This window comes from Oncorhynchus masou, chromosome 14 (assembly GCF_036934945.1).
Source record: "Oncorhynchus masou masou isolate Uvic2021 chromosome 14, UVic_Omas_1.1, whole genome shotgun sequence".
Taxonomy (NCBI): domain Eukaryota; kingdom Metazoa; phylum Chordata; class Actinopteri; order Salmoniformes; family Salmonidae; genus Oncorhynchus; species Oncorhynchus masou.
The window spans coordinates 5,956,993-5,980,327 of record NC_088225.1 but is presented as its reverse complement, the minus strand read 5'-3'; the positions used below and the strand labels follow the sequence as shown (position 1 = coordinate 5,980,327).

The 23,335-nt window shown below is 53.8% G+C and overlaps 1 protein-coding gene across 1 annotated transcript in view; it reads left to right on the top strand.

Annotated features, from left to right (window-relative positions):
- LOC135554038 (inactive phospholipase C-like protein 2) overlaps positions 1–23,335 on the top strand; it is a 116,209-nt gene that overhangs the window by 88,962 nt on the left and 3,912 nt on the right. The window contains exon 5 of the mRNA XM_064986039.1: positions 19,834–19,943. Within this exon, the coding sequence (XP_064842111.1) occupies positions 19,834–19,943 (110 nt within the window). The remainder of the gene's footprint in view (positions 1–19,833; positions 19,944–23,335) is intronic.

Sequence of the window (23,335 nt, the reverse complement as noted above, 5' to 3'; positions counted from 1 at the left end):
CCAGCCCAACCCTCTCTCTCTCTCATTCTCCCTCCCTCTCTCCCTCTGTCCACCAGCGGCTGATGCTCTGAAGCTTTGTGTGTCCGTGTGGAACTCATCTCCTAGCTATCTGCCCACTGAATTAGGGCCTTAGGCCCTGCCAGCCTGCAGAGGGTGGGGAGGCAGGTTATCATACCCTGACAGCTCTCAATGTAAACGCAGGTCTGAGTGTGTGTTCCCCTGGCTTTAATAAGGATAACTAGTTTGAAGTTGGGACTATAGTCTATTATGGCCCCCTGAACCCACAGTCCAAACGGGTTACATGTTGACCGACGGGCCCCGATTGGAATCCATTTAGCCACTGTAGGTTGATATCCTAACCATCTATGTTCACCAAGTTATTCAGAGGACATGCAGAGGTCAGCTCAGGACTGTGTGATAGTCAACATAGACACTTTACATGTGAAGAGCCTAAAGAGATGGGGATATGCAGAGAGAGAGAGGGGGGGGGGCAAGAAGAGATGCGAGAAGAGGGGATGGGAGAGGTACATTCACATGGAATAGAAGGTTTATGTCCTATACTAGATTTTGATAGCAAAAGGTATAATTAGCATTTAGTTGCTGGGTGAGAAACCATAAAAAGGGGATGTTTACAACCCAGATAAGCTGGCAGTGATCAACAAAAAGGTTTTTTAGGTGTGTTGTCTACCATGATGTCTGATTGCAGCTGACACCTACACTGGTTATTTGAGGTACATGTCAGCGTGGTGCAGTCACAGTGGGACACGTGTGTCATCGTGCCGCTTGTAATTGATCAAGCTTTGATCACTGATAACAGTCCCCTCCATCAACACAAGCGTAAACACACACACACACACACACACACACACACACACACACATTCATTTGAAATATATGTGGCAGAGCAAACAGCACTCTGTTTGAATGGCTATCCTCTCTGTCCTCCTTTCTCCACCCCCTCTCTGTGATCATTATGCCCAGCCATTATTGCTTCTAATCACTTTAATTTGGGAAGTGGCGCTGATGTGTTGATGAGGGGAGAGAGAGTGAGAGAGCGAGAGAGAGGCGGGACGTGAGGCGACCAGATGTCCCAGCTAACTCCTCTCTGCATGCACCTACAGAGGTGCCTGCCTAACGACTCCCCTGGGTTATATTGATGGCTCACCACAACACCGAACGCACTAATGAACGACCACTCAGCCATCTGTGACATACGTTCTGGCACACAGATGCTACCTGTGTGTGTGTGTGTGTGTGTGTGTGTGTGTGTGTGTGTGTGTGTGTGTGTGTGTGTGTGTGTGTGTGTGTGTGTGTGTGTGTGTGTGTGTGTGTGTGTGTGTGTGTGTGTGTGTGTGTGTATATATACGTCCATACGTGGTGCTTTTCATAACATGCACATCATGTATATACCCCTAAAATTGCTTATTCAAATCCTGCGATCATGTTTAAGAGAACCACGGAGTTCATATCACCCGTTTGAATGGGTTTTTCCAGCCCTGGCACCAGAGAGACAGCAGCAGTAGACTGGCGTTAGCTAGCGTGGGTATAGGGCAGGAGGACTGATGGAGGGAGGAGGGAGGAGGCACAGGCTGCATGGACATGGCTAGGTTTATTTATTGATATGCCTTCCTCCCCTCCCCCTCTCTGTCCCTTGGTGAGATTCTCCGCCGCCTCTGGCTGCGTTGGTATGGTTAGCAGCCTCTCACCATGGATCCCATTACCATGGAAATGCAGGGGGTAAAGAGACCCCTGTCTTTACATAGTCAATGCCGCCGTTCCGGACAGAGGAAATCCCATTCTCTGCAGTGTCCTGTGATTAAATCCGGCGTTGGCTGCTCCCTCCCTTGCAGCACATCACTCATAATAAATAAATGAAGCTCGGCTCGGAGCCTCTCTTTTTTGATTTCTCTCTCTCTCTGTCTCTCTCTCTCTCTCTGTCTCTCTCTCTGTCTCTCTGTCTCTCTCTCTCTCTCTCTCTTTTTCCATTCTGTTCATTTCTCTCGTTAGTCCCATTTTCTCACTCCTCTTTTGCTCTATTTTACTACTCACTCTTATCTCTCCCCCTGTTTCTCTCCCCGCCTGGGGCGGCAGGTAGCCTAGTGGTTAGAGTTTTGGGCCAGTAACCAAAAGGTTGCTGGATCGAATCCCCAAGCCAACAAGGTAAAAAATCTGTCCTTCTGTCCCTGAGTAAGGCCCTGGGCGCCAAAGACGTGGATGTTGACTATGGCAGCTCCCCGCACCTCTCTCATTCAGAGGGGTTGGGTTAAATGTGGAAGATGCATTCAGTTGTACAATTGACTGGGTATCCACCTTTACCTATGTGTATATGGAGCATAGGTCTGTGTGTGTAGGAGCATTCAGAGAGAAGATTGCAGGGACATTTGGTTGGCCCTCATCCCGTCGGTCTCTCTCTGAGCACATCCCAGCACTGACACGCCCGTCTCTCTCTCCCTCTCTCTTCACACGAGAAGCAAAGCGTGAGACTCAGCTGTGATAGAGTAGAGTATGCCATAGAGGCTCATTACTTGAAGTGACCGTTAGAAACGACAAGTGTGCCACCGGAGGGGAACAGGACAAGTGTGCCACCGGAGGGGAACAGGACAACTGTGCCACCGGAGGGGAACAGGACAAGTGTCCCACAGGAGGGGAACAGGACAAGTGTGCCACCGGAGGGGAACAGGACAAGTGTGCCACCGGAGGGGAACAGGACAAGTGTCCCACAGGAGGGGAACAGGACAAGTGTGCCACAGGAGGGGAACAGGACAAGTGTCCCACAGGAGGGGAACAGGACAAGTGTCCCACAGGAGGGGAACAGGACAAGTGTGCCACCGGAGGGGAACAGGACAAGTGTCCCACAGGAGGGGAACAGGACAACTGTGCCACCGGAGGGGAACAGGACAAGTGTCCCACAGGAGGGGAACAGGACAAGTGTGCCACCGGAGGGGAACAGGACAAGTGTGCCACCGGAGGGGAACAGGACAAGTGTGCCACCGGAGGGGAACAGGACAAGTGTGCCACAGGAGGGGAACAGGACAAGTGTGCCACCGGAGGGGAACAGGACAAGTGTCCCACAGGAGGGGAACAGGACAAGTGTCCCACAGGAGGGGAAGAGGACAAGTGTCCCACAGGAGGGGAACAGGACAAGTGTGCCACCGGAGGGGAACAGGACAAGTGTCCCACAGGAGGGGAACAGGACAAGTGTCCCACAGGAGGGGAACAGGACAAGTGTCCCACAGGAGGGGAACAGGACAAGTGTCCCACAGGAGGGGGACAGGACACGTCTCCCTCAGGAGGGGGACAGGACAAGTGTCCCACAGGAGGGGAACAGGACAAGTGTCCCACAGGAGGGGAACAGGACAAGTGTGCCACAGGAGGGGAACAGGACAAGTGTCCCACAGGAGGGGAACAGGACAAGTGTCCCACAGGAGGGGAACAGGACAAGTGTCCCACAGGAGGGGACAGGACAAGTGTGCCACAGGAGGGGAACAGGACAAGTGTCCCACAGGAGGGGAACAGGACAAGTGTCCCACAGGAGGGGAACAGGACAAGTGTCCCACAGGAGGGGAACAGGACAAGTGTCCCACAGGAGGGGAACAGGACAAGTGTCCCACAGGAGGGGAACAGGACAAGTGTCCCACAGGAGGGGAACAGGACAAGTGTGCCACAGTTGGGGAAGAGGACAAGTGTCCCACAGGAGGGGAACAGGACAAGTGTCCCACAGGAGGGGAACAGGACAAGTGTGCCACAGGAGGGGAACAGGACAAGTGTCCCACAGGAGGGGAACAGGACAAGTGTCCCACAGGAGGGGAACAGGACAAGTGTGCCACAGGAGGGGAACAGGACAAGTGTCCCACAGGAGGGGAACAGGACAAGTGTCCCACAGGAGGGGAACAGGACAAGTGTCCCACAGGAGGGGACAGGACAAGTGTCCCACAGGAGGGGAACAGGACAAGTGTGCCACAGGAGGGGAACAGGACAAGTGTGCCACAGGAGGGGAACAGGACAAGTGTCCCACAGGAGGGGAACAGGACAAGTGTCCCACAGGAGGGGACAGGACAAGTGTCCCACAGGAGGGGAACAGGACAAGTGTCCCACAGGAGGGGAACAGGACAAGTGTCCCACAGGAGGGGAACAGGACAAGTGTGCCACAGGAGGGGAACAGGACAAGTGTGCCACAGGAGGGGGACAGGACACGTCTCCCACAGGAGGGGGACAGGACAAGTGTCCCACAGGAGGGGAACAGGACAAGTGTCCCACAGGAGGGGAACAGGACAAGTGTGCCACAGGAGGGGAACAGGACAAGTGTGCCACAGGAGGGGAACAGGACAAGTGTGCCACAGGAGGGGAACAGGACAAGTGTCCCACAGGAGGGGAACAGGACAAGTGTCCCACAGGAGGGGAACAGGACAAGTGTCCCACAGGAGGGGACAGGACAAGTGTGCCACAGGAGGGGAACAGGACAAGTGTCCCACAGGAGGGGAACAGGACAAGTGTCCCACAGGAGGGGAACAGGACAAGTGTGCCACAGGAGGGGAACAGGACAAGTGTCCCACAGGAGGGGAACAGGACAAGTGTCCCACAGGAGGGGAACAGGACAAGTGTCCCACAGGAGGGGACAGGACAAGTGTCCCACAGGAGGGGAACAGGACAAGTGTGCCACAGGAGGGGAACAGGACAAGTGTGCCACAGGAGGGGAACAGGACAAGTGTCCCACAGGAGGGGAACAGGACAAGTGTCCCACAGGAGGGGACAGGACAAGTGTCCCACAGGAGGGGAACAGGACAAGTGTCCCACAGGAGGGGAACAGGACAAGTGTCCCACAGGAGGGGAACAGGACAAGTGTGCCACAGGAGGGGAACAGGACAAGTGTGCCACAGGAGGGGGACAGGACACGTCTCCCACAGGAGGGGGACAGGACAAGTGTCCCACAGGAGGGGAACAGGACAAGTGTCCCACAGGAGGGGAACAGGACAAGTGTGCCACAGGAGGGGAACAGGACAAGTGTGCCACAGGAGGGGAACAGGACAAGTGTGCCACAGGAGGGGGACAGGACACGTCTCCCACAGGAGGGGACAGGACAAGTGTCCCACAGGAGGGGAACAGGACAAGTGTCCCACAGGAGGGGAACAGGACAAGTGTGCCACAGGAGGGGAACAGGACAAGTGTGCCACAGGAGGGGAACAGGACAAGTGTGCCACAGGAGGGGAACAGGACAAGTGTCCCACAGGAGGGGAACAGGACAAGTGTCCCACAGGAGGGGAACAGGACAAGTGTCCCACAGGAGGGGAACAGGACAAGTGTCCCACAGGAGGGGAACAGGACAAGTGTCCCACAGGAGGGGGACAGGACACGTCTCCCTCAGGAGGGGGACAGGACAAGTGTCCCACAGGAGGGGAACAGGACAAGTGTCCCACAGGAGGGGAACAGGACAAGTGTCCCACAGGAGGGGAACAGGACAAGTGTCCCACAGGAGGGGGACAGGACACGTCTCCCTCAGGAGGGGGACAGGACAAGTGTCCCACAGGAGGGGAACAGGACAAGTGTCCCACAGGAGGGGAACAGGACAAGTGTGCCACAGGAGGGGAACAGGACAAGTGTCCCACAGGAGGGGAACAGGACAAGTGTCCCACAGGAGGGGAACAGGACAAGTGTCCCACAGGAGGGGACAGGACAAGTGTGCCACAGGAGGGGAACAGGACAAGTGTCCCACAGGAGGGGAACAGGACAAGTGTCCCACAGGAGGGGAACAGGACAAGTGTGCCACAGGAGGGGAACAGGACAAGTGTCCCACAGGAGGGGAACAGGACAAGTGTCCCACAGGAGGGGAACAGGACAAGTGTGCCACCGGAGGGGAACAGGACAAGTGTCCCACAGGAGGGGAACAGGACAACTGTGCCACCGGAGGGGAACAGGACAAGTGTCCCACAGGAGGGGAACAGGACAAGTGTGCCACCGGAGGGGAACAGGACAAGTGTGCCACAGGAGGGGAACAGGACAAGTGTCCCACAGGAGGGGAACAGGACAAGTGTGCCACAGGAGGGGAACAGGACAAGTGTGCCACAGGAGGGGAACAGGACAAGTGTGCCACAGGAGGGGAACAGGACAAGTGTCCCACAGGAGGGGAACAGGACAAGTGTCCCACAGGAGGGGAACAGGACAAGTGTCCCACAGGAGGGGACAGGACAAGTGTGCCACAGGAGGGGAACAGGACAAGTGTCCCACAGGAGGGGAACAGGACAAGTGTCCCACAGGAGGGGAACAGGACAAGTGTCCCACAGGAGGGGAACAGGACAAGTGTCCCACAGGAGGGGAACAGGACAAGTGTCCCACAGGAGGGGAACAGGACAAGTGTCCCACAGGAGGGGACAGGACAAGTGTCCCACAGGAGGGGAACAGGACAAGTGTGCCACAGGAGGGGAACAGGACAAGTGTGCCACAGGAGGGGAACAGGACAAGTGTCCCACAGGAGGGGAACAGGACAAGTGTCCCACAGGAGGGGAACAGGACAAGTGTCCCACAGGAGGGGGACAGGACACGTCTCCCTCAGGAGGGGGACAGGACAAGTGTCCCACAGGAGGGGAACGACAAGTGTCCCACAGGAGGGGAACAGGACAAGTGTGCCACAGGAGGGGAACAGGACAAGTGTCCCACAGGAGGGGAACAGGACAAGTGTCCCACAGGAGGGGAACAGGACAAGTGTCCCACAGGAGGGGACAGGACAAGTGTGCCACAGGAGGGGAACAGGACAAGTGTGCCACAGGAGGGGAACAGGACAAGTGTCCCACAGGAGGGGAACAGGACAAGTGTCCCACAGGAGGGGAACAGGACAAGTGTCCCACAGGAGGGGAACAGGACAAGTGTGCCACAGGAGGGGAACAGGACAAGTGTGCCACAGGAGGGGAACAGGACAAGTGTGCCACAGGAGGGGAACAGGACAAGTGTCCCACAGGAGGGGAACAGGACAAGTGTCCCACAGGAGGGGAACAGGACAAGTGTCCCACAGGAGGGGAACAGGACAAGTGTCCCACAGGAGGGGAACAGGACAAGTGTCCCACAGGAGGGGGACAGGACACGTCTCCCTCAGGAGGGGGACAGGACAAGTGTCCCACAGGAGGGGAACAGGACAAGTGTCCCACAGGAGGGGAACAGGACAAGTGTCCCACAGGAGGGGAACAGGACAAGTGTCCCACAGGAGGGGGACAGGACACGTCTCCCTCAGGAGGGGGACAGGACAAGTGTCCCACAGGAGGGGAACAGGACAAGTGTCCCACAGGAGGGGAACAGGACAAGTGTGCCACAGGAGGGGAACAGGACAAGTGTCCCACAGGAGGGGAACAGGACAAGTGTCCCACAGGAGGGGAACAGGACAAGTGTCCCACAGGAGGGGACAGGACAAGTGTGCCACAGGAGGGGAACAGGACAAGTGTCCCACAGGAGGGGAACAGGACAAGTGTCCCACAGGAGGGGAACAGGACAAGTGTCCCACAGGAGGGGAACAGGACAAGTGTCCCACAGGAGGGGAACAGGACAAGTGTCCCACAGGAGGGGAACAGGACAAGTGTCCCACAGGAGGGGAACAGGACAAGTGTGCCACAGTTGGGGAAGAGGACAAGTGTCCCACAGGAGGGGAACAGGACAAGTGTCCCACAGGAGGGGAACAGGACAAGTGTGCCACAGGAGGGGAACAGGACAAGTGTCCCACAGGAGGGGAACAGGACAAGTGTCCCACAGGAGGGGAACAGGACAAGTGTGCCACAGGAGGGGAACAGGACAAGTGTCCCACAGGAGGGGAACAGGACAAGTGTCCCACAGGAGGGGAACAGGACAAGTGTCCCACAGGAGGGGACAGGACAAGTGTCCCACAGGAGGGGAACAGGACAAGTGTGCCACAGGAGGGGAACAGGACAAGTGTGCCACAGGAGGGGAACAGGACAAGTGTCCCACAGGAGGGGAACAGGACAAGTGTCCCACAGGAGGGGACAGGACAAGTGTCCCACAGGAGGGGAACAGGACAAGTGTCCCACAGGAGGGGAACAGGACAAGTGTCCCACAGGAGGGGAACAGGACAAGTGTGCCACAGGAGGGGAACAGGACAAGTGTGCCACAGGAGGGGGACAGGACACGTCTCCCACAGGAGGGGGACAGGACAAGTGTCCCACAGGAGGGGAACAGGACAAGTGTCCCACAGGAGGGGAACAGGACAAGTGTGCCACAGGAGGGGAACAGGACAAGTGTGCCACAGGAGGGGAACAGGACAAGTGTGCCACAGGAGGGGAACAGGACAAGTGTCCCACAGGAGGGGAACAGGACAAGTGTCCCACAGGAGGGGAACAGGACAAGTGTGCCACAGGAGGGGAACAGGACAAGTGTCCCACAGGAGGGGAACAGGACAAGTGTGCCACAGGAGGGGAACAGGACAAGTGTCCCACAGGAGGGGAACAGGACAAGTGTCCCACAGGAGGGGAACAGGACAAGTGTCCCACAGGAGGGGAACAGGACAAGTGTCCCACAGGAGGGGATAGGACAAGTGTCCCACAGGAGGGGAACAGGACAAGTGTCCCACAGGAGGGGAACAGGACAAGTGTGCCACATGAGGGGAAGAGGACAAGTGTGCCACAGGAGGGGAACAGGACAAGTGTCCCACAGGAGGGGAACAGGACAAGTGTCCCACAGGAGGGGAACAGGACAAGTGTCCCACAGGAGGGGACAGGACAAGTGTCCCACAGGAGGGGAACAGGACAAGTGTCCCACAGGAGGGGAACAGGACAAGTGTGCCACAGGAGGGGGACAGGACAAGTGTCCCACAGGAGGGGAAGAGGACAAGTGTGCCACAGGAGGGGAACAGGACAAGTGTCCCACAGGAGGGGAACAGGACAAGTGTCCCACAGGAGTGGAACAGGACAAGTGTCCCACAGGAGGGGAACAGGACAAGTGTCCCACAGGAGGGGACAGGACAAGTGTCCCACAGGAGGGGAACAGGACAAGTGTCCCACAGTAGGGGAACAGGACAAGTGTGCCACAGGAGGGGGACAGGACAAGTGTCCCACAGGAGGGGAACAGGACAAGTGTCCCACAGGAGGGGAACAGGACAAGTGTCCCACAGGAGGGGAACAGGACAAGTGTCCCACAGGAGGGGAACAGGACAAGTGTCCCACAGGAGGGGAACAGGACAAGTGTCCCACAGGAGGGGAACAGGACAAGTGTCCCACAGGAGGGGAACAGGACAAGTGTCCCACAGGAGGGGAACAGGACAAGTGTCCCACAGGAGGGGAACAGGACAAGTGTCCCACAGGAGGGGAACAGGACAAGTGTCCCACAGGAGGGGAACAGGACAAGTGTCCCACAGGAGGGGAACAGGACAAGTGTCCCACAGGAGGGGGACAGGACAAGTGTCCCACAGGAGGGGAACAGGACAAGTGTGCCACAGGAGGGGAACAGGACAAGTGTCCCACAGGAGGGGAACAGGACAAGTGTCCCACAGGAGGGGAACAGGACAAGTGTCCCACAGGAGGGGAACAGGACAAGTGTCCCACAGGAGGGGAACAGGACAAGTGTCCCACAGGAGGGGAACAGGACAAGTGTCCCACAGGAGGGGAACAGGACAAGTGTCCCACAGGAGGGGAACAGGACAAGTGTCCCACAGGAGGGGAACAGGACAAGTGTCCCACAGGAGGGGAACAGGACAAGTGTCCCACGGGAGGGGAACAGGACAATTGAAAAATGAAATGGTCTGAGAGGCTGTGTGGCACAAGGTTCCTCAAGCTTACAAACATTGGTAAAACAAGCTTATATTTTGGGTTCTGATTGGATTTGACAGTTGAACGAAGCTCATTTTTATGGTATATTCTTCAAGAAGGAAAAGGTATATAAATATATATAAATTCATAAGGTCAAAAATGGATGAAGCAACTGCAGATCTCCCCTTTTAAGAACTGAGTCTGGCACCTTTACTTTTGGTTTGGTTGTGAATATAAAGGAGATAAATGAATGGGTTGAGGTTCAGGATATGATATCTCACTGATTCATTTCACTGACAGCTCATGGAAATACATTACAAAAATATTAAATTGTCAAATAAAAGGAAACCAAACAGCTTAATATAACAACAGTGAGTATTATCACTTCGAAAGAACGGGCAGTAAAGTAAGCCAGATGAGAGAGAGATGGGTAAATGAGGAGATGGATGGGAAGAGAGGAGAGTGTGTGTCAGAAGGCTGGGCACAGAGAGAGAGATGGGTAGATGAGTAGATGGATGGGAGGAGAACGTGTCAGAAGGCTGGGCACAGAGAGAGAGAGATGGGTAGATGAGTAGGTGGATGGGAGGAGAACGTGTCAGAAGGCTGGGCACAGAGAGAGAGAGATGGGTAGATGAGTAGATGGATGGGAGGAGAACGTGTCAGAAGGCTGGACACAGAGAGAGAGAGATGGGTAGATGAGTAGATGGATGGGAGGAGAACGTGTCAGAAGGCTGGGCACAGAGAGAGAGATGGGTAGATGAGTAGATGGATGGGAGGAGAGCGTGTCAGAAGGCTGGGCACAGAGAGAGAGATGGGTAGATGAGTAGATGGATGGGAGGAGAGCGTGTCAGAAGGCTGGACACAGAGAGAGAGATGGGTAGATGAGTAGATGGATGGGAGGAGAGCGTGTCAGAAGGCTGGGTACAGAGAGAGAGAGATGGGTAGATGAGTAGGTGGATGGGAGGAGAGCGTGTCAGAAGGATGGGCACAGAGAGAGAGAGATGGGTAGATGAGTAGATGGATGGGAGGAGAGCGTGTCAGAAGGCTGGACACAGAGAGAGAGATGGGTAGATGAGTAGATGGATGGGAGGAGAACGTGTCAGAAGGCTGGGTACAGAGAGAGAGATGTGTAGATGAGTAGATGGATGGGAGGAGAGCGTGTCAGAAGGCTGGGCACAGAGAGAGAGAGATGGGTAGATGAGTAGATGGATGGGAGGAGAGCGTGTCAGAAGGCTGGGTACAGAGAGAGAGATGGGTAGATGAGTAGATGGATGGGAGGAGAGCGTGTCAGAAGGCTGGACACAGAGAGAGAGATGTGTAGATGAGTAGATGGATGGGAGGAGAGCGTGTCAGAAGGCTGGGTACAGAGAGAGAGATGGGTAGATGAGTAGATGGATGGGAGGAGAACGTGTCAGAAGGCTGGGTACAGAGAGAGAGAGATGGGTAGATGAGTAGATGGATGGGAGGAGAGCGTGTCAGAAGGCTGGGTACAGAGAGAGAGAGATGGGTAGATGAGTAGATGGATGGGAGAAGAGCGTGTCAGAAGGCTGGGTACAGAGAGAGAGAGATGGGTAGATGAGTAGATGGATGGGAGGAGAACGTGTCAGAAGGCTGGTAACAGAGAGAGAGATGGGTAGATGAGTAGATGGATGGGAGGAGAGCGTGTCAGAAGGCTGGACACAGAGAGAGAGATGGGTAGATGAGTAGGTGGATGGGAGGAGAACGTGTCAGAAGGCTGGACACAGAGAGAGAGATGGGTAGATGAGTAGATGGATGGGAGGAGAACGTGTCAGAAGGCTGGACACAGAGAGAGAGATGGGTAGATGAGTAGATGGATGGGAGGAGAGCGTGTCAGAAGGCTGGGTACAGAGAGAGAGAGATGGGTAGATGAGTAGGTGGATGGGAGGAGAACGTGTCAGAAGGCTGGACACAGAGAGAGAGATGGGTAGATGAGTAGATGGATGGGAGGAGAACGTGTCAGAAGGCTGGACACAGAGAGAGAGATGGGTAGATGAGTAGATGGATGGGAGGAGAACGTGTCAGAAGGCTGGACACAGAGAGAGAGATGGGTAGATGAGTAGATGGATGGGAGGAGAGCGTGTCAGAAGGCTGGACACAGAGAGAGAGATGGGTAGATGAGTAGATGGATGGGAGGAGAACGTGTCAGAAGGCTGGGTACAGAGAGAGAGATGTGTAGATGAGTAGATGGATGGGAGGAGAGCGTGTCAGAAGGCTGGGCACAGAGAGAGAGAGATGGGTAGATGAGTAGATGGATGGGAGGAGAGCGTGTCAGAAGGCTGGACACAGAGAGAGAGATGGGTAGATGAGTAGATGGATGGGAGGAGAACGTGTCAGAAGGCTGGGTACAGAGAGAGAGAGATGGGTAGATGAGTAGATGGATGGGAGGAGAGCGTGTCAGAAGGCTGGGCACAGAGAGAGAGATGGGTAGATGAGTAGATGGATGGGAGGAGAGCGTGTCAGAAGGCTGGGTACAGAGAGAGAGATGGGTAGATGAGTAGATGGATGGGAGGAGAGCGTGTCAGAAGGCTGGACACAGAGAGAGAGATGGGTAGATGAGTAGATGGATGGGAGGAGAGCGTGTCAGAAGGCTGGGTACAGAGAGAGAGAGATGGGTAGATGAGTAGATGGATGGGAGGAGAGCGTGTCAGAAGGCTGGACACAGAGAGAGAGATGGGTAGATGAGTAGATGGATGGGAGGAGAGCGTGTCAGAAGGCTGGGCACAGAGAGAGAGATGGGTAGATGAGTAGATGGATGGGAGGAGAGCGTGTCAGAAGGCTGGGTACAGAGAGAGAGAGATGGGTAGATGAGTAGATGGATGGGAGGAGAGCGTGTCAGAAGGCTGGGTACACAGAGAGAGAGATGGGTAGATGAGTAGATGGATGGGAGGAGAACGTGTCAGAAGGCTGGACACAGAGAGAGAGATGGGTAGATGAGTAGATGGATGGGAGGAGAGCGTGTCAGAAGGCTGGGTACAGAGAGAGAGAGATGGGTAGATGAGTAGATGGATGGGAGGAGAGCGTGTCAGAAGGCTGGGCACAGAGAGAGAGATGGGTAGATGAGTAGGTGGATGGGAGGAGAACGTGTCAGAAGGCTGGGTACACAGAGAGAGAGATGGGTAGATGAGTAGATGGATGGGAGGAGAACGTGTCAGAAGGCTGGACACAGAGAGAGAGATGGGTAGATGAGTAGATGGATGGGAGGAGAGCGTGTCAGAAGGCTGGGTACAGAGAGAGAGAGATGGGTAGATGAGTAGATGGATGGGAGGAGAGCGTGTCAGAAGGCTGGGCACAGAGAGAGAGATGGGTAGATGAGTAGGTGGATGGGAGGAGAACGTGTCAGAAGGCTGGGTACACAGAGAGAGAGATGGGTAGATGAGTAGGTGGATGGGAGGAGAACGTGTCAGAAGGCTGGGTACACAGAGAGAGAGATGGGTAGATGAGTAGGTGGATGGGAGGAGAGCGTGTCAGAAGGCTGGGCACAGAGAGAGAGATGGGTAGATGAGTAGATGGATGGGAGGAGAACGTGTCAGAAGGCTGGACACAGAGAGAGAGATGGGTAGATGAGTAGATGGATGGGAGGAGAACGTGTCAGAAGGCTGGGTACAGAGAGAGAGAGATGGGTAGATGAGTAGATGGATGGGAGGAGAACGTGTCAGAAGGCTGGACACAGAGAGAGAGAGATGGGTAGATGAGTAGATGGATGGGAGGAGAGCGTGTCAGAAGGCTGGACACAGAGAGAGAGATGGGTAGATGAGTAGATGGATGGGAGGAGAACGTGTCAGAAGGCTGGGCACAGAGAGAGAGATGGGTAGATGAGTAGATGGATGGGAGGAGAGCGTGTCAGAAGGCTGGACACAGAGAGAGAGAGATGGGTAGATGAGTAGATGGATGGGAGGAGAGCGTGTCAGAAGGCTGGGCACAGAGAGAGAGAGATGTGTAGATGAGTAGATGGATGGGAGAAGAACGTGTCAGAAGGCTGGGTACAGAGAGAGAGAGAGATGGGTAGATGAGTAGATGGATGGGAGGAGAGCGTGTCAGAAGGCTGGGCACAGAGAGAGTGATGGGTAGATGAGTAGATGGATGGGAGGAGAACGTGTCAGAAGGCTGGGCACAGAGAGAGAGAGATGGGTAGATGAGTAGATGGATGGGAGGAGAGCGTGTCAGAAGGCTGGGCACAGAGAGAGAGATGGGTAGATGAGGAGATGGATGGGAGGAGAGCGTGTCAGAAGGCTGGACACAGAGAGAGAGAGATGGGTAGATGAGTAGATGGATGGGAGGAGAACGTGTCAGAAGGCTGGGTACAGAGAGAGAGAGATGGGTAGATGAGTAGGTGGATGGGAGGAGAGCGTGTCAGAAGGCTGGGCACAGAGAGAGAGATGGGTAGATGAGTAGATGGATGGGAGGAGAACGTGTCAGAAGGCTGGGTACAGAGAGAGAGATGGGTAGATGAGTAGATGGATGGGAGGAGAGCGTGTCAGAAGGCTGGGCACAGAGAGAGAGATGGGTAGATGAGTAGATGGATGGGAGGAGAGCGTGTCAGAAGGCTGGACACAGAGAGAGAGATGGGTAGATGAGTAGATGGATGGGAGGAGAACGTGTCAGAAGGCTGGACACAGAGAGAGAGATGGGTAGATGAGTAGATGGATGGGAGGAGAGCGTGTCAGAAGGCTGGGTACAGAGAGAGAGAGATGGGTAGATGAGTAGATGGATGGGAGGAGAGCGTGTCAGAAGGCTGGACACAGAGAGAGAGATGGGTAGATGAGTAGATGGATGGGAGGAGAGCGTGTCAGAAGGCTGGGTACAGAGAGAGAGAGATGGGTAGATGAGTAGATGGATGGGAGGAGAGCGTGTCAGAAGGCTGGGTACAGAGAGAGAGAGATGGGTAGATGAGTAGATGGATGGGAGGAGAGCGTGTCAGAAGGCTGGACACAGAGAGAGAGATGGGTAGATGAGTAGATGGATGGGAGGAGAGCGTGTCAGAAGGCTGGGCACAGAGAGAGAGATGGGTAGATGAGTAGATGGATGGGAGGAGAGCGTGTCAGAAGGCTGGGTACAGAGAGAGAGAGATGGGTAGATGAGTAGATGGATGGGAGGAGAGCGTGTCAGAAGGCTGGGTACAGAGAGAGAGAGATGGGTAGATGAGTAGATGGATGGGAGGAGAGCGTGTCAGAAGGCTGGACACAGAGAGAGAGAGATGGGTAGATGAGTAGATGGATGGGAGGAGAACGTGTCAGAAGGCTGGACACAGAGAGAGAGATGGGTAGATGAGTAGATGGATGGGAGGAGAGCGTGTCAGAAGGCTGGACACAGAGAGAGAGAGATGGGTAGATGAGTAGGTGGATGGGAGGAGAACGTGTCAGAAGGCTGGACACAGAGAGAGAGAGATGGGTAGATGAGTAGATGGATGGGAGGAGAGCGTGTCAGAAGGCTGGGTACAGAGAGAGAGAGATGGGTAGATGAGTAGATGGATGGGAGGAGAGCGTGTCAGAAGGCTGGGTACAGAGAGAGAGAGATGGGTAGATGAGTAGATGGATGGGAGGAGAGCGTGTCAGAAGGCTGGACACAGAGAGAGAGATGGGTAGATGAGTAGGTGGATGGGAGGAGAGCGTGTCAGAAGGCTGGGTACAGAGAGAGAGATGGGTAGATGAGTAGGTGGATGGGAGGAGAACGTGTCAGAAGGCTGGGTACAGAGAGAGAGAGATGGGTAGATGAGTAGATGGATGGGAGGAGAGCGTGTCAGAAGGCTGGACACAGAGAGAGAGATGGGTAGATGAGTAGGTGGATGGGAGGAGAACGTGTCAGAAGGCTGGGTACAGAGAGAGAGAGATGGGTAGATGAGTAGATGGATGGGAGGAGAGCGTGTCAGAAGGCTGGACACAGAGAGAGAGATGGGTAGATGAGTAGATGGATGGGAGGAGAGCGTGTCAGAAGGCTGGGTACAGAGAGAGAGATGGGTAGATGAGTAGATGGATGGGAGGAGAACGTGTCAGAAGGCTGGACACAGAGAGAGAGAGATGGGTAGATGAGTAGGTGGATGGGAGGAGAACGTGTCAGAAGGCTGGGTACAGAGAGAGAGAGATGGGTAGATGAGTAGATGGATGGGAGGAGAGCGTGTCAGAAGGCTGGGTACAGAGAGAGAGAGATGGGTAGATGAGTAGATGGATGGGAGGAGAACGTGTCAGAAGGCTGGACACAGAGAGAGAGATGGGTAGATGAGTAGGTGGATGGGAGGAGAACGTGTCAGAAGGCTGGGTACAGAGAGAGAGAGATGGGTAGATGAGTAGATGGATGGGAGGAGAGCGTGTCAGAAGGCTGGACACAGAGAGAGAGAGATGGGTAGATGAGTAGATGGATGGGAGAAGAACGTGTCAGAAGGCTGGGCACAGAGAGAGAGATGGGTAGATGAGTAGATGGATGGGAGGAGAGCGTGTCAGAAGGCTGGACACAGAGAGAGAGAGATGGGTAGATGAGTAGATGGATGGGAGGAGAACGTGTCAGAAGGCTGGACACAGAGAGAGAGATGGGTAGATGAGTAGATGGATGGGAGGAGAACGTGTCAGAAGGCTGGGTACAGAGAGAGAGAGATGGGTAGATGAGTAGATGGATGGGAGGAGAACGTGTCAGAAGGCTGGGTACAGAGAGAGAGATGTGTAGATGAGTAGATGGATGGGAGGAGAGCGTGTCAGAAGGCTGGACACAGAGAGAGAGAGATGGGTAGATGAGTAGATGGATGGGAGGAGAACGTGTCAGAAGGCTGGACACAGAGAGAGAGAGATGGGTAGATGAGTAGATGGATGGGAGGAGAACGTGTCAGAAGGCTGGGTACAGAGAGAGAGAGATGGGTAGATGAGTAGATGGATGGGAGGAGAACGTGTCAGAAGGCTGGGTACAGAGAGAGAGATGTGTAGATGAGTAGATGGATGGGAGGAGAGCGTGTCAGAAGGCTGGACACAGAGAGAGAGATGGGTAGATGAGTAGATGGATGGGAGGAGAGCGTGTCAGAAGGCTGGACACAGAGAGAGAGAGATGGGTAGATGAGTAGATGGATGGGAGAAGAACGTGTCAGAAGGCTGGGTACAGAGAGAGAGAGATGGGTAGATGAGTAGATGGATGGGAGGAGAGCGTGTCAGAAGGCTGGGCACAGAGAGAGAGATGGGTAGATGAGTAGATGGATGGGAGGAGAGCGTGTCAGAAGGCTGGGCACAGAGAGAGAGAGATGGGTAGATGAGTAGATGGATGGGAGGAGAACGTGTCAGAAGGCTGGACACAGAGAGAGAGATGGGTAGATGAGTAGATGGATGGGAGAAGAACGTGTCAGAAGGCTGGGTACAGAGAGAGAGAGATGGGTAGATGAGTAGATGGATGGGAGGAGAGCGTGTCAGAAGGCTGGACACAGAGAGAGAGAGATGGGTAGATGAGTAGATGGATGGGAGGAGAACGTGTCAGAAGGCTGGACACAGAGAGAGAGATGGGTAGATGAGTAGATGGATGGGAGGAGAACGTGTCAGAAGGCTGGGCACAGAGAGAGAGATGGGTAGATGAGTAGATGGATGGGAGGAGAGCGTGTCAGAAGGCTGGACACAGAGAGAGAGATGGGTAGATGAGTAGATGGATGGGAGGAGAGCGTGTCAGAAGGCTGGGTACAGAGAGAGAGAGATGGGTAGATGAGTAGGTGGATGGGAGGAGAGCGTGTCAGAAGGCTGGGCACAGAGAGAGAGATGGGTAGATGAGTAGATGGATGGGAGAAGAGCGTGTCAGAAGGCTGGGCACAGAGAGAGAGATGGGTAGATGAGTAGATGGATGGGAGAAGAGCGTGTCAGAAGGCTGGGCACAGAGAGAGAGAGATGGGTAGATGAGTAGATGGATGGGAGAAGAGCGTGTCAGAAGGCTGGGCACAGAGAGAGAGAGATGGGTAGATGAGTAGATGGATGGGAGGAGAGCGTGTCAGAAGGCTGGGCACAGAGAGAGAGATGGGTAGATGAGTAGATGGATGGGAGGAGAACTTGTCAGAAGGCTGGACACAGAGAGAGAGATGGGTAGATGAGTAGATGGATGGGAGGAGAACGTGTCAGAAGGCTGGGCACAGAGAGAGAGAAAGAGAGAAATGACCTCTGGCTAGAAACGTATTGTTGCTCACCATTATTATTGTTGTTCATATCACGCCCAGTTGCTATTTATAACACCTGGATGCCCCAGTTACACTACTACTCAGAAGCAGCTCTCTAATAATATATTTCTTTCTTTCCCTCTTGTTCTCCATGCCTTTCGGCTCGGGTGATTCTCAGCTACTGAACTGTGGTGGTGTGGGTGTGTGGGGTTTTATGGGCGTGTGCCTGTCAAGGGGGTGGCTCTGCTGTAGAAATGGGTGTGCCAATGTGTGCCATGGGGAACCGGAATGGTGATGGCATACTTTGTTGAGGGGACCTTTTAAGTGGAGCACAGAACATGAAGGGTTGGGACATGTCTTTGGAGTGGGAAGTTGCTCTGTATTTAGACTTTGTCCTCAAACTCTGAAAAAGTGTCCAGGGCAGCAGCTGTACTCAGCATTACAGGAGCTGTGTACTGTAGGAGTCAGTGCCAATCCAGTGGCAGATGATCTGGACAGTGGACAGATTTACAGCAGTACAGTAAGGTACAGGCCATGGGACCGTCCAGGGTGGTGTGTTACAGTATGCCCTACAGGCCATGGGACCGTCCAGGGTGGTGATGGTATAGTATGTCCTACAGGCCATGGGACCGTCCAGGGTGGTGATGGTATAGTATGCCCTACAGGCCATTGGACTGTCCAGGGTGGTGATGGTATAGTATGTCCTACAGGCCATGGGACCGTCCAGGGTGGTGATGGTATAGTATGCCCTACAGGCCATGGGACCGTCCAGGGTGGTGATGGTATAGTATGTCCTACAGGCCATGGGACCGTCCAAGGTGGTGATGGTATAGTATGCCCTACAGGCCATGGGACCGTCCAAGGTGGTGATGGTATAGTATGCCCTACAGGCCATGGGACCGTCCAGGGTGGTGATGGTATAGTATGCCCTACAGGCCATGGGACCGTCCAGGGTGGTGTGTTACAGTATGCCCTACAGGCCATGGGACCGTCCAGGGTGGTGATGGTATAGTATGTCCTACAGGCCATGGGACCGTCCAGGGTGGTGTGTTACAGTATGCCCTACAGGCCATGGGACCGTCCAGGGTGGTGATGGTATAGTATGTCCTACAGGCCATGGGACCGTCCAAGGTGGTGATGGTATAGTATGCCCTACAGGCCATGGGACCGTCCAGGGTGGTGTGTTACAGTATGCCCTACAGGCCATGGGACCGTCCAGGGTGGTGATGGTATAGTATGCACTACAGGCCATGGGACCGTCCAAGGTGGTGATGGTATAGTATGCCCTACAGGCCATGGGACCGTCCAGGGTGGTGTGTTACAGTATGCCCTACAGGCCATGGGACCGTCCAGGGTGGTGATGGTATAGTATGCCCTACAGGCCATGGGACCGTCCAGGGTGGCGATGGTATAGTATGTCCTACAGGCCATTGGACCGTCCAAGGTGGTGATGGTATAGTATGTCCTACAGGCCATGGGACCGTCCAGGGTGGTGATGGTATAGTATGCCCTACAGGCCATGGGACCGTGCAGGGTGGTGATGGTATAGTATGTCCTACAGGCCATGGGACCGTCCAAGGTGGTGATGGTATAGTATGCCCTACAGGCCATGGGACCGTCCAGGGTGGTGATGGTATAGTATGTCCTACAGGCCATGGGACCGTCCAGGGTGGTGATGGTATAGTATGCCCTACAGGCCATGGGACTGTCCAGGGTGGTGATGGTATAGTATGCCCTACAGGCCATGGGACCATCCAGGGTGGTGTGTTATAGTATGCCCTACAGGCCATGGGACCGTCCAGGGTGTTGATGGTACAGAACAACCTACAGCTGAAGATGAATAACATTATTTTATTCTCCAAATGGACAGACGGTCCAACGGACTTCCATGTTATCCTCACCCCTCTGACCTTGGCTGCCTGTACCCTATGAACAGTTAATTCATGTCTTGTGTTTGTGTTTGTCCAGGACTGGATTTCCACGTGGACCTTCACAGGATTGGGGCGAAGGAGGGCCTGAAAGGCCGGAAGCTACATAAAGCCATGGAGAGCTACGCCTGGAACATCACCGTCCTCAAGGTATGAGTACAGTACATCCATCCATCCATCCTAAAACACAGGAAACTCTTTGACAAGATACTGTACTATTAAAGACTAATGGATAGTGTACTGTATCATGTACATCCAGACACTTTGTCAAGATAACAACTAGCAATGTATGGCTAGTGCATCATGCCTTAGAAATACTGCTTCGGTCTGCATAAGTTCACAAGGTTATTGATTTGAAACAACTTCCAGTAATTTATAGAAGTGATGTTGCTGCTCTACTCTCCCAAGAGATTACATCTTAAGACAGCAATTTGGCTAATGGGCACCTCCCTTCTTTGTAATCCTTAAATCTCTTAATTAAATGGTGCAGCTCCAGCCTACAGCTGTATCAGTGGGCTCAGCAGTAACTAACATGATAACACATCCCACATGAAAGAATACCTTAGTGTACTATTTACATTTTAGGGGTGTGAGGGGTCTTAGCAGAGTAGGAGGGTTATTTAAGATACTGTTTGAAGAAGGAGGGTTTCAGATGTTTTCGGAAGTTGGGCAGGGACTCTGCTGCTTCAGGGGGAAGCTGGTTCCACCATTGCAGTGCCAGGACAGAGAAGAGCTTGGACTGGGCTGAGCGGGAGCTGCCCTCCTAGGGGTGGGAGGGACAAGAGACCAGAAGTGGCAGAATGAAGTACTCCGGTTGGGGTGTAGAGTTTGGGCATAGACTGAAGGTAGGTTGTGGCAGTTCCTCTTGCTGTTCTGTAGTTAAGCACCATGGTCTTGTAGCGGAAGTGAGCTTCAACTGGAAGCCAGTGGAGTGTCAGAGAAGCGGGGTGACATGAGAGAACTTGGGAAGTTTTGAAAACCAGGTGGGCTGCAGTGTTCTGGTTAAGTTGCAGGGGTTTGATGGCACAAGCGGGGAGCCCAACAAACAGTGAGTTGCAGTAAACCAGAAGGCAGAGGACAAGTGCCTGGATTAGGACCTGCGCCGCTTCCTGTGTGAGGTAGGGTCATACTCTACGGATGTTGTAGAGCATGAACCTGCAGGAGCGGGTCACTGCTTTGATGTTTGCAGAGAACAACAGGTTGTTGTCCAGTGTCACTCCAAGGTTCTTTGCACTCTGGGAGTGTGACACTGTGGAGTTGTCAACCGTGATGGAGAGGTCTTTGAGCGGGCAGGCCTTCCCCAGGAGGAAGAGTCGAAGTTGAGCTTGAGGTGGTGGGCCGACATCCAAGTTGAGATATCTGCCAAGCACGCAGAGATGCGTGTCGCCACCTGGGTGTCAGAAGGGGGGATGGAGAAAGGGGGTTGAGTGTCATCCGCATAGCAATGATAGGAGAGACCTTGTGAGGATATGACGGAGCTGAGCGATTTGGGGAATAGAGAGAAGAGGAGAGTGCCTAGAACCGAGCCCTGGGGGACAGCAGTAGTGAGAATACGTTGGGCAGACACAGATCCTCTCCATGTCACCTGGTAGGAGCGGCCTGCTAGGTAGGATTCAATCCAAAAGTGGGCATTGCCTGAGACGTCCAGCCCTGAGACGGTGGAGAGGAGGATCTGATGGTTCACAGTGTCGAAGGCAACGGATAGATCGAGGAGGATGAGAACAGAAGAGAGAGAGTCAGCTTTGGAAGAGCGAAAATCCTCCGTGACACAGAAGAGCAGTCTAGGTTGAGTGACCCATCTTGAAGCCTTGACTGGTTAGGGTCAAGAAGGTCGTTCTGAGAGAGATAACGAGAAAGTTGATCAGAGACAACACGCTCAAGTGTTTTGGAAAGAAAAGAAAGAAGGGATACAGGTCTGTAGGTTTTGATGCCAGATGAGTAGTGTGTTGGTTTCTTGAGGAGGGTAGCGACTTGGGCCATTTTGAAGTCAGAGGGGACGCAGCCAGTGGTCAGGGATGAGTTGATGAGGATGGAACACAGCCAGGGGTCAGGGATGAGTTGATGAGGATGGAACACAGCCAGGGGTCAGGGATGAGTTGATGAGGATGGAACACAGCCAGTGGTGAGGGATGAGTTGATGAGGATGGAACACAGCCAGTGGTCAGGGATGAGTTGATGAGGATGGAACACAGTGCCCTTGACGTGCCCTTAGGTGGGCCATTGGTGTCACACTCTCCCCCTTCTCTCTCCCCTCTTCATCTCACTCTCCTTTCCCCTCTATGTCCCCTCTCTCTCCTCTATATTCCCTCTCTCTCCTCTCTCCCTTCTCTGCCCTCTCTCCCGTCTCCTCGTCTGTAAACACAGGCCCACAATCATATAAAGCCGGGGCCCAACGCCCTCGTTTCACAGCCTCAATGAATCATTACCCGTGGTAATAGCAACACTGATAAAGCACGAAGCCTCGCCACCATCTCGCCAAGACACAAATAAGGACATAGAGGGAATGTGGGATGTGTGTTTTCGATCTCATCTGGATGTAATTCTTCAGGATTGAGTGAAGTGTTGAGCCTGGTTCGGGGCTCTGCCGGGCTGGCAGCCAGAGAGAGAGGGATGATGTGACCAGGGATACATTTGATTCCCCAGGACCTGTTTATCAGAGAGACGTCTGGGCTGCATCAAACAGGACCAGAAACAAAGGAAAAAATGGGAAAGGATAGAAGACAGGATGGAAATAGATATAATATATCAAATATAATATAGCTCAAAGGTAGAGCCATGAGACAATGTTAACAGTAGCTCGAGATGCACCTTCAAAAACGTGTGTTGCTCAGCCTATTTTGTTTGGACTCATTGTTCGTTGGCAGCCGGTGTGGCTGGCAGTCTTATCTAAGTTAAGCTTTAATTCACTCTATAGAACTGAAGGACTTAAGCACTTAAGAAGCCTCACGTGGACACACAAAACCTAAGACCTTACCCCCTCCATCCATCCACCCCTCGTCCTTCTCCCTCCTTCCTCCTTCCTCGTGTCTGTACGGGGAGTTGTGGGTACAGGCTGCATGTCCGTATCTACATAGCACAGCAGACACGGGCACATTATCAGCCAAAATACCTCTCTTTATGGTGGTGAACATTTGGTATGAGGCAGGTGTGGGCTGTGTGTGCCAGCCAGGCTTGGCAGCCCAAGTCCAGGCAGTCACCTCTCCATTCAGCCCAACTCACTGGTTCCACAGCCCACAGACTCCATGAGGGTACCCAGCCTGCCAGCTGTGGTAGGGGCTAGAGAGTAAGAGAATCAGAGAGAGAGAGTAAGAGAGTGAGTGTGTGAGAGAGAGAGAGAGAGAGAGAGAGAGAGGATAAAAGAAGGTGCTAAGAGAAAATCGTGGATTCCTTTTATAGAAACTTAAGAAGCTCCAAAGACTCTATGGGATTGTAGAGACCCGCCCAGCAACACCAGCTAGTCTGATTCTCTAGATACAGTATTGTTCTTGAAGCATAGTAACTTAGAAGTCAGTGATTAAAGGACTGTCCATGTTGAAGCTCCT